This window comes from Macaca thibetana, chromosome 15 (genome assembly GCF_024542745.1).
Source record: "Macaca thibetana thibetana isolate TM-01 chromosome 15, ASM2454274v1, whole genome shotgun sequence".
Lineage (NCBI taxonomy): Eukaryota > Metazoa > Chordata > Mammalia > Primates > Cercopithecidae > Macaca > Macaca thibetana.
The window spans coordinates 10,645,446-10,657,647 of record NC_065592.1 but is presented as its reverse complement, the minus strand read 5'-3'; the positions used below and the strand labels follow the sequence as shown (position 1 = coordinate 10,657,647).

Below are 12,202 nucleotides of genomic sequence, written 5' to 3'. Positions count from 1 at the left end.
GCACCCTGGCCCAGCCGCTCCACAGTCATCCGGCTTCAGCTGAGTGGCCTCAGCTCATCTGTAAATCCGGCTAGCACCGGCCCTCCTCTGAGGATGGCAAGCTTCTGCTGGTGGGTCTTTTCTCCTCACTTTATTTTATTTATTTATTTATTTATTTTTTGAGACGGAGTCTCGCTCAGTCGCCCAGGCTGGAGTACAGTGGCCAGATCTCAGCTCACTGCAAGCTCTGCCTCCCGGGTTCCCGCCATTCTCCTGCCTCAGCCTCCTGAGTAGCTGGGACTACAGGCGCCTGCCACCTCGCCCGGCTATATTTTTGTGTCTTTTAGTAGAGACAGGGTTTCACCGTGTTAGCCAGGATGGTCTCGATCTCCTGACCTCGTGATCCGCCCGTCTCGGCCTCCCAAAGTGCTGGGATTACAGGCTTGAGCCACCGCGCCCGGCCCTTCTCCTCACTTTATAGGTGAGAAAAATAAGGCCTGAGCCAGGCTAGACTCCCTCACAGCACCCACCCAGGGCTGCCCTCTGCCTTCCTGCTTTGCAGGGAGACTAAACCCACTTTCTTTCTTTCTTTTTTTTTTTTTTTTTTTTTGAGATGGAGTCTCACTCTGTCGCCCAGGCTGGAGTGCAGTGGCTCACAGCAACCTTCGCCTCCCGGGTTCAAGCAATTCTCCTGCCTCAGCCTCCAGAGTTGCTGGGATTACAGGCACCCACCACCACATCCTGCTAATTTTTCATATTTTTAGTAGAGACAGGATTTCACCATGTTGGCCACGCTGGTGTCAAACTTCTGATCTCAAGTGATCTATGATCTGCCCACCTCGGCCTCCCAAAGTGCTAGGATTACAGGCGTGAGCCACTGTGCCTGGCCCACTTTTTTTTTTTTTTTTGGTAGAGACTGGTTTTGTCATGTTGCCCAGGCTGGTCTCGAATTCCTGGTCTCAAGCAATACTCCCGCCTTAGCCCCTACTGTGCCAGGCCCAACCCCAGATTTAACAGCTAATTTAACTTGCCATTTGACCTAAAACCAGGGAAGCAATATGGGTGGAGGACTTTCCCTCCCACTCAGAGTCCTTCCTCCTGGCCTTGGCTCTCTTCTCACTGGGTACAGAACGGGGTTCCCAAAGAAGTCTCTGGCTTGGGGTCAGTTTCCTGGGCCAGAGCAGTGAAGGAACCAGCCCCCCGGAGCAGCCCTGACCTACTGGGGAAGGGGTTGGGCTGGGGCCACCAGCAGGAGGTTGCTGGGGAAGAAACTGAAGCCCAGCCAATGTGGGCCCGGGTAGGGGCCTCAGGGATTCCAGTCAACAGCTTCTGGGACAGCTGGGCTTGGTGGATCACCGCTGCAATCCCAGCACTTTGGGAGGCCGAGGCGGGTGGATCACCTGAGGTCAGGAGTTCGAGACCGGCCTGGCCAACATGATGAAACCCCCATTTCTACTAAAAATACAAAAAATGAGCTGGGCGTGGTGGCGGGCGCCTGTAATACCAGCTACTTGGGAAGCTGAGGCAGGAGAATTGCTTGAACCCGGGAGGTGGAGGTTGCAGTGAGCCGAGATCGCGCCACGGCACTCCAGCCTGGGCAACAAGAGCAAAACTCTGTCTCAAAAAAAAAAAAAAAAAAAAAAAAAAAAGCTTCTGAGATTGTGACAGGGAAAGAAGCTCTAGTCTCCACATTAGACACATGACCACGCTAGAGACAGTGTCCAGAAAACACACGTTTACCCGTACGTTCCTGATACGGCCCCGGCAGTCACAACTCCAAGGCCCCTTCACCCAACGAACCCCAGGCTCTTGGCTGCCCCAACCAGGGCGGCCGGCCTGAGAAGTGTGGCACCAAAAGGTAGTAGGGGTGGCTGGGGAGGAAGGACCAGGACTGGCACAAGGTCATGATGATGCTGGTGAGTAGGGGGCCATCAGCCCGAGGGACAAAGGCCACTTGACAGACCTGGAGGTGGGGTGAGCCCCCAAATGCCATGAATTACTCAGGGAGTAGAGGTGGAGACAGGGCTCCTCATTCCACTCCCCTTCAAGTCATGAGGCCTGAGATGGCTCCAAATGTCGCCAGAGTGGGGCACTCCACCCAGCACGTGGCAGGAGGCAGGATCCATAAATTAAATGTTTTTGTGGAGTGTGATAGCCTGGGATGGGAGATCCCAGAGGCCTCCCAACAGCATGGCGGCTGGCAGGGCGACGGAGGCTACTCAGTCCTCCAGGACGGATGGGCAAACACGATGGGCCTCTTCTTGGCCCAGCGGGAGAAGACTGCCTTCTCAGTGATGAAGCGGTGGGCGCTTCGGGGCGCCTGCTCGTGTGCCAGGTACATCTGACATTCATCCAGTCGGCCCTTCTCGAAGTAGTGGTAAGGCACTGAGGGGTGGCTCTTCTCCCTGTGGGGTGGGGAACAGGGCTGGTGTGGGACAGAACTCACTCACCTCCTGCCACCCCTTGCTGCCTACCTTGACCACCCCTCGCCAGGCCCATGGGCTCATGGAGACCCATGCCTGATCCCTGGGAAGGCCAAGACACATAGGCGAGTAGCAAATCCCAAAGGCCAGGTCTCAAATCCTGGCTCTGCCTCTTGCTAGCTGGATGACTCTGGGCCAGAGATGGACCCTTTGAGCCTCAATATCCCATGTGTAAAATGCAGATGGTCACATCCACCTTCTAGAACGAGTGCATAGATCAAGAGATGGAGACTGCAAGCACCCTGCTAGTGGTGCTGGGCTCCTGGTGAGGGAGGAGCTCCTCATTCTCATGTCACAGAGCCACCAGCCCTGCACGCCCACCTCCCCATCAGCATCACAGGGGCCAGCCGTGTGGCCAGGGCCATGGCTGGGGCACAGGGACACCTGTCACCTGGGTGACCTGTTCTGAACTCGTTAGTTTCCATGATATTGAAATATAATAATATAGGCCAGGTGCGGTGGCTCACACCTGTAATCCCTGATCCCTGGGGAGGCCAAGGTGGGTGGATCACCTGAGGTCAGGAGTTCGAGATCAGCCTGGCCAACATGATGAAACCCCGTTTCTACTAAAAATACAAAAAATTAGCTGGGCGTGGTAGCACGCGCCTGTAATCCCAGCTACTAGGGAGACTGAGGCAGGAGAATTGCTTGAACCCGGGAGGCAGAGGTTGCAGTGAGCCGAGATTGCGCCACTGCACTCCAGCCCCAGCCTGGGCAACAAGAGCAAAACTCCGTCTCAAAAAAAAAAAAAAAAGAAAGAAAGAAAAGAAATATAGTAATATAACGATGGTACAAAATCATACCATAAACATATCTGAACTTGATGTCGTGCTGGTATATAATACCAAATAGTATATAATATCAAAAATCATATATAATATCAAAAATTAAAACATATAAGATATATCACATATATATATGTGTGTGTGTGTATATATATCTATTTAGGCCCTATATATATAGGCCCTGACTGTGGTAAGCACTTTTGTGGATTATTCCTCCCCTAAATGTTTCAACAACCTTCCAAGGAAGATGTGGTTCTTTTCTCTATTTTCCACATAAGGAAACAGAGGGTCTGCAGGGTGGCATGACTGGCCCGTGACCAGCCTGTGGCCACAATGAGCAGCACTGGGGTTGCTGCTAAGGCAGCCTGTTTGACACTGAACTCTTTCCCAAGGCCCAGAGCCCAAGGGGTATCTGTGCTATGGTCACCCACCATGAAACCCACACACTCTTTGCCCCCACACCTCCCAAATCCTCTGGCTTAAGGCCTGGGAGGGCTCACAGTGCTCCCGGTGTCCCCGTGTGCCCGGCCCGGCCGGTCTGACCTGCAGTAGCTGTCGCTGACCATCCCATAGACCACGATCTCCTCACACAGCTCCAGCGCGAGGATCATGGTGAACCAGCCGGTGCTGAGGAAGGAGCCCGACTGCCTCCTGGGGGTGGGTGGGGGGGACGGGGGGACACTGTCAACATGGGGCCTCGTGGTGGCTCCAGGCCCCAGTGGCACTTGGTATTTTCCCAGTCCAGGGCTACGCACCTCAACCTCTTGTGGGGGACCCTGGGGGAGGCTGGGGAAGGGGCAGAGCCAGCCCAAGGCCAGCAGTGGGTGACAGGCAGAACGGCACGCAAACCCAGGCCTGATCACCTCCTCAGCACCCAGTGGGACTTGGGCCCAGCTACGCTTTGCAGGGTTTGAGTAAACCCCTGGATGATGGGTGTGGGGGCTCTAGCCACGTCCTCTCCTCATCTAAGGGACCAGGCCTGGGGAGACAGCAGGAAGCAGCAGAGCACCACGGTTTGAAGTCGGGCGGGGTTGTCTAGAGTCCAAGGATCTTCCACTTGAACCCTGGCTCTGCTATGGGCATCACATTTGCTCGTGAACCTCTCTGAGCCTCATGACCGGTCTGTGAAGTGGAGATCATTCTAGGAGTTATAGGGAGGGAACACTGTCAGCCCAGCCCCTGCCCCATGCCCCCATGCTCCACTTGGAGTAAGAGGCTAGGTGGTGGCCCCAGCCTCAGCTCTCTGGAGGCAGCAGCCCTGGGTACCCTCCCAGCCAAGGGCCACCACCCTCGACCTCTACAGGGCAGGTATGAACTGGTTCATTCATTCAAACTGAGCCCCACCCAGGCCCTGTGCTGGCCCTGAACCTGCCTCATCTGGTGCTAACATTCCCAAGGGAAGGAGACAAACAGATAAACAAGTAGCTAGGAGACAAATCTATAAGCAAGATGATGGCAGAGGGTGACACCTGCTGCCAAGACAAGGAAACAAAGGAATGGATAAAGAATGCCAGGGCAGCTGGGCGCGGTGGCTCACGCCTGCAATCCCAGCACTTTGGGAGGCCGAGGCGGGCGGATCACAAGATCAGGAGATCGAGACCATCCTGGCTAACACAGTGAAACCCCGTCTCTACTAAAAATACAAAAAATTAGCCGGGCGCAGTGGCAGGCGCCTGTAGTCCCAGCTACTCAGGAGGCTGAAGCAGGAGAATGGCGTGAACCCGGGGGGCGGAGTTGCAGTGAGCCGAGATCGCGCCACTGCACTCCAGCCTGGGCGACAGAGCGAGACTCCGTCTCAAAAAAAAAAAAAAAAAAAAGAATGCCAGGGCGGGAGGCACCCCTTCAGATGGGGTGGTAAGAGCGGGCTTCCCTGAGGAGGTGACCTGAGTAGCAAGAGGAGCCTGTCATGGGAAGATCTGGGAGAACATTCCAGGGAGAGGGAACGGCAGGTGCAAAGGACTACAGGTAGAAATAGGCATGGATGTCTGAGCCCCAGATAGCCAGTATGGGTAGAACAGGGAGAGTGAAGGAGACACAAGGTCACAGAAGCAGGCAGGGGCAGGATCACACAGGGCAGGCAGGCCAGGAGTGGTGGGGGTGGGAAGCCTGCAGCTTAGGTCAAGGTGGCAGCCATGGGCCATTGTATGTGGCAGATGATGGTACAAGGGGAGTCAGAGGCACAGCCCAGTTTTCTGGTGGATACACCAGAGGCTGACTGTTCTGTCTCCTGAGCACAGAGGCTGGTGGAGGAGCAGGCGTGTGGAGGAGGGACTGGCAAGAGTCATGAGTGCGCTTTTGGGTATGACATAAAATGAAACCTTGAATGCGGAGTGCTTCACCCAGTGCCTGGTGAGCAAAGAGGGCTGTTATTGCTCTGTGTTGTTTTGCTTTTTGCGACAGAGTCTCACTCTGTCACCCAGGCTGGAGTGCAGTGGTGTGATCTTGGCTCACTGCAACCTCTGCCTTCAGGTTCAAACGATTCTCCTGCCTCAGCTACTCTCCTGAGTAGCTAGAATTACAGGCATGCGCCATCATACCTGGCTAATTTTTATATTTTTAGTAGAGACGGGGTTTCACCATGTTGGCCAGGGTGGTCTTGATCTCTTGACTTTGTGATCCTCCCACCTGGGTCTCCCAAAGTGCTGGGATTACAGGCGTGAGCCACTGCGCCTGGCCCTAATTTTTATATTTTTAGTAGAGACGGGGTTTCACCATGTCGGCCAGGCCGGCCTCAAACTCCTGACCTCAAGTGATCCTCCCGCCTTGGCCTCCCAAAATGCCGGGATTACAGGCGAAAGCCACCGCACCCGGCCTCTAACTTTTATTATCCAGAAGGGATATCAGAGACCAAGTTAGACAGACCATTCCCTCCAGAGAGAAGCACTCCCTCATGCCCCTCCACACACTGCCCAGTGCTTCCCGTCGGGTGCTCAAAAGGCCTGATAGCTCTCACCACCATTTGGGATTCTAGATCTGTGTGACAGTTTCCTGAGTGACATCCCCTTTTCCTCCTGCCCCCCATTAGAGGGCAGGACCATGTCTGCCTCCTTGAGTGCTGACCTCCCGGGCCTGACAGAGCAGAGCCCTGATGGACAAGAGACTCGCAGAGAATGAAGGTCCCCAGCTGCCAGGGAGACCCCAGCAGGCAGGCCCCAGGCTCACCGGTTCTTGCCCGTCTCGTCTTGGAAGATTTGGTCGCAGTAGGCCATCATGCGCTCAGTGAAGGTGTACACCTGCAGGCCGGGGTACATCCTGGTGAGCTGCAGCAGCGTGCGGTAGGTGCGGCCGCCGAGCACCCGGTCCATGTGCCTGCCCTGGCCCCATACCACGTAGAGCGTGTCTCGGGCCTTCTGGAAGTAGTGTGAGTAGTTGCGCAGCAGCAGCGGCACGCTTGTGTGTGAGATGACACGCAGGGTACTGCGCTGGCCCACGTCCGCCTCAAAGCCCACGGTGGGCGCTTGGTTCATGCGGAACACGCACTCGGCACCGTCGATCTCAGCACCCAGGCCCGAGCCCAGCATCTGGCCGGAGCTGGACACCACAGCACAGCTGCGGCAGGGCTCGCGGACCAGCGGCTGCAGGGCAGGCAGGGAGAAAGAGACAGAGAGGCATGAGCGTGCAGCTTATACCCCCTGCGCCTTCCCCAGGTATATCCACCAACCTCACTTGATCAGGTATCGGCTCGAAGGACTGTTATTGACCCATTTTACAGGCTGGGCAGCAGGGATGACTTTCCCAGATCACAGTGATATCCAGTGTCAGAGCTAAGGTTCTGCACTCAGCCCCCCCCACTTCCTCATCAGCCATATTTGTGATCCTCATTCCTGTCGCTGCCTCTGAAGCCCTAACTGTCTCTACATAATAAGTTCTTATGAGGTTTGCTTGAGCAAATATTTATAAAACACTTAGAACAGTGGCTGGCACAGACTGGAGGTCATATCAGTATTTGTGAAGTAAACATGAACCTCAGTTCTTCAGAATCATTCTTAGGCCACCCCCTCCCCTGCGCATGCCTCACCCACACTGTGCCCAGTTTCTAAGTAAAAGCGGGGTCGTCAGTGCCCAGGACAGCTGTGGGACTCCCTGGTCCTGAGCCTGAATCCTGGCTCTGCCCCCTCCTAGCTGTGTGGCCTAAGGCCAAGTCACTGGCCTCTGTGAGCCTCAAGTCTCTCATCTGTAAAATGGGAAAGAAAACATCTGGGCCGGGAGTGATGGCTCACACCTGTAATCCCAGCACTTTGGAAGGCCGAGGTGGGTGGATCACCTGAGGTCAGGAGTTCGAGACCAGCCTGGCCAACATGGCGAAACCCCATCTCTACCAAAAACACGAAAATTAGCTGGGGGTGGTAGCACACTCCTGTAATCCCAGCTACTCAGGAGGCTGAGGCAGGAGAATCCCTTGAATCTGGCAGGCGGAGGTTGCAGTGAGCCGAGATCATGCCACTGCACTCCAGCCTGTTGACAGAGTGAGATCCTGTCTAGAATAAATAAACAAATAAAAATATAAATGCAAAAAAAAAAAAAAAGAAAGAAAAAGAAAACAACATCTGGCCGGGCACGGTGGCTCACACCTGTAATCCCAGCACTCTGGGAGGCTGAGGTGGGTGGATCGCTTGAGATCAGGAGTTCAAGACCTGCCTAGCCAACATGGTGAAACCCCATCTCTAAAAATTAGGCAGGTGTGGTGGCGCACGCCTGTAGTCCCAGGGCAGGGCTAGGGCAGGCACATGGACCGGGTGCTCGGCGACCGCACCTACCGCACACTGCTGCAGCTCACCCGGATGTACCCCGGCCTGCAGGTGTACACCTTCACTGAGCGCATGAGGGCCTCCTGTGACCAGATCTTCCAGGACGAGATGGGCAAGAACCGGTGAGCTATTCGGGAGGCTGAAGCATGAGAATCACTTGAACCCGAGACGTGGAGGTTGCAGTGAGCTGAGGTTGCAGTGAGCTGAGATCGCATTACTGCACTCCAGCCTGGGTGACAGAGTGAGACTCTCTCTCTCTCTCAAACAAACAAACAAACAAAAAATAATTTCTTGGCCGGGCACGGTGGCTCACGCCTGTAATCCCAGCACTTTGAAAGGCCAAAGCAGGCAGATCACCTGAGGTTGGGAGTTCGAGACCAGCCTGACCAAAATGGAGAAACCCCACCTCTACTAAAAATACAAAATTAGGCCGGGCGCGGTGGCTCAAGCCTGTAATCCCAGCACTTTGGGAGGCCGAGGCGGGTGGATCACGAGGTCAGGAGATCGAGACTATCCTGGCTAACATGGTGAAACCCCGTCTCTACTAAAAAATACAAAAAACTAGCCGGGCGTGGTGGCGGGTGCCTGTAGTCTCAGCTACTTGGGAGGCTGAGGCCGGAGAATGGCGTGAACCCGGGAGGCGGAGCTTGCAGTGAGCCGAGATCACGCCACTGCACTCCAGCCTGGGAGACACAGCGAGACTCCGTCTCAAAAAAAAAAAAAAAAAAAAAAAAAAAAAAAAAAATACAAAATTAGCCAGGTGTGGAGGCGCATGCCTGTAATCCCAGCTACTCGGGAGGTTAAGGCAGGAAAATCACTTGAACCCGGGAGGCAGAGGTTGCAGTGAGCCGAGATCGTGCCATTGCACTCCAGCCTGGGCAACAAGAGCAGAACTCCATCTCAAAAAAAAAAAAAAAAAAAAAAAAAAAAAAATTCTTCTTAGAACCTAAGGCTCAGAGCCGAGATCGCACCACCGCACTCCAGCCTGGGCAACAGAACAAGACTCTGTCTCAAAAAAAAAAAAAAAAAAAAAGAAAAGAAAAAAAAAAAGAACCTAGGGCTCAGAGAGATGACATGATTGGCCAGGATCACATGGCTGGTGAGCAGAGGGGCCAAGTTCAAGGTCCAGTTTGGGACAAGCCCAGCTGTCACTACCCACCCCAGATGCATTGCCTGGCCCACTTACCTTCCCATCTGGCACACTGCTATATCCACTGAAGTGCAAGGGGCCCGGCACAGTGGGCCTGGAGTCTGTGGAGAAGTGGTGGTCCAGGCAGGTGGCCAGGCAGAGAGGCAGGCCGGCCCAGCAGCACAGGAGGAAGTAGACGGCAGAGAAGACCACAGAGCACAGGATGATGAGCACGAGCCGACCCTGAGGGAGACAGTGGCCATGGGCGGGTGTATGTGGGGAGGGGCTCCCAGAAGCCCCTTCAGCGCTGCTGCACCTGGCCTCCTGGGTCTAGAGCAGCTCCTAGAACAGCAGCAGAATCCAGTCTCCACCCATTGGGCCTTACACGGGGATGCCAAGCTCTGGGCACATAAGGCCCTGGAGATACCACTGTCATTATCCCCACCTTCTAGATAAGGAAAGCAGTTCGGGGTGAAGTGAGTAGTACAAGGCCATACAGCAAAGAAGCACCACAGTGGGGCCTTAAATACAGGCTGGAAAGCCCATATTTCTAACTGGAGGCTGGGGTGTACTATGTGAGCTGTGGCTCTCCATCCCTCTGGGCCTGTTTCCTCCTCTACAAACTGGGGACTGATAAGGCCTACCGTGACCTGTGGCTCTCCATCTCTCTGGGCCTGTTTCCTCCTCTGCAAACTGGGGACTGATAACGCCTACCGTGTGAACTTACGGGAGGGGCAGTGAAAGCGTTCTGTATACTGTAAAGTGCTGTGCACATGACAACGGGAAAGTGGTGCCTCAGAAGGGCCACCAGCCTCTTCAGCCTAGGACCAGGGCTGCCTAGTGTGGCCCTGCCTCCGCCCCACCCCCAGCTGACTCAGTGGCCGTCTGATGATCAGCAGGCCAGGTGGCACAAGGAGATTGGAGCAAATGTCATTCAAGAAATGGCTTTAATAATTGAAAAGCTGGCTGGGCGCTGTGGCTCAAGCCTGTAATCCCAGCACTTTGGGAGGCCGAGACGGGTGGATCACGAGGTCAGGAGATCGAGACCATCCTGGCGAACACCGTGAAACCCCGTCTCTACTAAAAAATACAAAAAAACTAGCCGGGCGAGGTGGCGGGCGCCTGTAGTCCCAGCTACTCGGGAGGCTGAGGCAGGAGAATGGCGTAAGCCTGGGAGGCGGAGCTTGCAGTGAGCTGAGATCCAGCCACTGCACTCCAGCCCGGGCTACAGAGCGAGACTCCATCTCAAAAAAAAAAAAAAAAATAATAATAATAATAATAATAATTGAAAAGCTGGTGCCTGGAGGCTCCTGCCTCCAGAAACCATGTTCCAAAGGCCGTTGGAACCAGGAAGCTCTTCTAGCCATCCGGGCTAGGCCCAGCCTGGGGCTGCCCTCCTGGCAGACTTAGTGAATGCCTCCACCACCACCAAGCCTCCCAGGAGGGGAGGGGCTTGGTGGCAGCAGAACTGCGGGCTAGTCACTGGGTAGTGGTCCACCCTGGTCACCACCTGTGTCTCTCTGGGCTCCAGTTTTCTAGACTCTAGGCCACTGTTCAGAAGCCACCGAGCCCTTGGCTGGTGCTCTCTGAAAATCAGAAGTGGGCAAGTCGCCCCCACCCCCCACCCCATCACCCCCACCCACCCCGGCGCATCCTGCCCAAGGCCCACCATTTTCTGCCCCCAAGCTACGTCAGCTTCTAAAAATAAGTCTTTTCTGTGTGGCCAGCTGTGCAGGGGAGGTAGTTCTGCCTGGCATCTGCTCCCCTGCCCATGAGGAACCAGAGACCTTGACTCAGGCAGTTGAGATGAACTGCCCCCCAGAGCCAGCTGTCTGTCTCTCACAACCCGGGGCTTCTGCGGTAAAGACAAGAGTGGCTGAACTGAACTTTCACACCCCCAGTCCCAGGTAGGCCTTGCCTGGTTAGCTCGTAGTGTTACCTCCGTTTTACAGGGATAGCAAGGTACGGACACCGCAGAGGGGATGCCACCCGCCTGGGGTCACACAGAGAGCTGGACTTTGAGGCCATTCTGCCTTTCTCTGCTGGGCAGCAGGGAGGTCAGAAGTGGCAGTGGCTCCTGGGGTGGAGAGGCTGCTGAGCTGCTCCGCTGGTCGGGGTCTCTGCGTTCCCTGGAAGTCCTCCTTCTTCCACCACTTACCGGAGCCTTCATGCTGTCACTGTCCCTCGGTAGTCTAGGGGCTGCTGTCTCCAGGGCTGGGGCTGGGAAGGGGTGGGAGCCGGGCACCTGCCAAGACCCAGAAACTCAGAGCCAGGAGGGGTAAGGCACATGAGGTTCTAGGCTATCGGGAAAACTGAGGCAGGGGAGGGTACAGGCCGGGGTGAAAGCACATGGCGCCCGGGAATCCAACCCCTTGACGTCTCCAAACACCGGAAGGCAATGTCCCCATCCTAAAAGAGCAGGACTCAGCGACTTTTGCGAGACCTCCTGCCAACCCAAGAGGCAGCCAGGGGGCACCCCCAGCTCAAGGTCACCAATCGGGTCTGGGGCAGAGAGAACCAGAAGCCCGGAATTCCACCCCATCCATCCTACCTCTCTACCCGGGGGACGAATGGAGAGGCCGGGGAAGGGCAGGACGTGGGATTTTCACCGCCCTTCCAGATTCCACTGCCTCATCTCCCGGCCGGGTGCTAACCAGGCGTGGAGGCTGGGGTTCGCAGGAGGCTCGCGATCCGCTGCTCGGAGCTCCATGGCCCCCGGGCCGGGCCGACCGGACTGGAAGCTGATCCGAGCGGCCAGAGGCAGGGGGCGGGGCCGGGGCCGGCAAGGACGGGCGGAGACTCGCGCGCCTGGGGCGGGGCCTGCGCGCCGCAGGCGGATCCTACGAGCGCAGCCTGCGCGACCTGGGGAGGGCTCTGCGCGGCCGGGACGGGGCGGGACGTGAATGGCTGGCGGCGAGGCCTCCAGCTAGGGGCGGGGCCTCAGGGCCGGGGGCGGGGCTTCAGAGCCGGGGCGGAGTCTGAGTACCAGCATCTCCCTTTTCTGTCCTCCGCATTTCCAGCAGGCTCCTGCCTGGGCGAGGCTGTCGGGCCGCAGGGGAAAGAGACCTAGAGTGTGTC

General features: G+C 56.0%; 3 protein-coding genes across 4 annotated transcripts in view; 1 reads left to right on the top strand and 2 right to left on the bottom strand.

Annotated features, from left to right (window-relative positions):
* The window catches only part of BBLN (bublin coiled coil protein), a 287,657-nt gene that overhangs the window by 25,997 nt on the left and 249,458 nt on the right, over window positions 1-12,202 (top strand). The window lies entirely within an intron of this gene.
* Window positions 1-12,202, bottom strand: part of AK1 (adenylate kinase 1) — a 61,276-nt gene that overhangs the window by 41,915 nt on the left and 7,159 nt on the right. The window lies entirely within an intron of this gene.
* On the bottom strand, window positions 1,700-11,893 carry ST6GALNAC4 (ST6 N-acetylgalactosaminide alpha-2,6-sialyltransferase 4). Its single transcript, XM_050760265.1, has 6 exons — window positions 11,676-11,893; window positions 11,283-11,369; window positions 9,182-9,367; window positions 6,410-6,822; window positions 3,791-3,898; window positions 1,700-2,384 (listed from the first exon to the last, which is right to left on the bottom strand). The coding sequence occupies exons 2-6, from the start codon at window positions 11,292-11,294 to the stop codon at window positions 2,195-2,197; spliced, it is 909 nt and encodes a 302-aa protein (XP_050616222.1). The 5' UTR covers window positions 11,295-11,369; window positions 11,676-11,893; the 3' UTR covers window positions 1,700-2,194.

Bases quoted from the DNA above. Each gene is read 5' to 3' on its own strand.
- ST6GALNAC4 (XM_050760265.1), bottom strand. The intron at 6,823-9,181 runs GTAAGTGGGCCA...CCTGCCCTGCAG, and splicing joins GCAGTGTGCCAGATGGGAAG to CCGCTGGTCCGCGAGCCCTG. The intron at 2,385-3,790 runs GTCAGACCGGCC...CCCACCCCACAG, and splicing joins GTCAGCGACAGCTACTGCAG to GGAGAAGAGCCACCCCTCAG.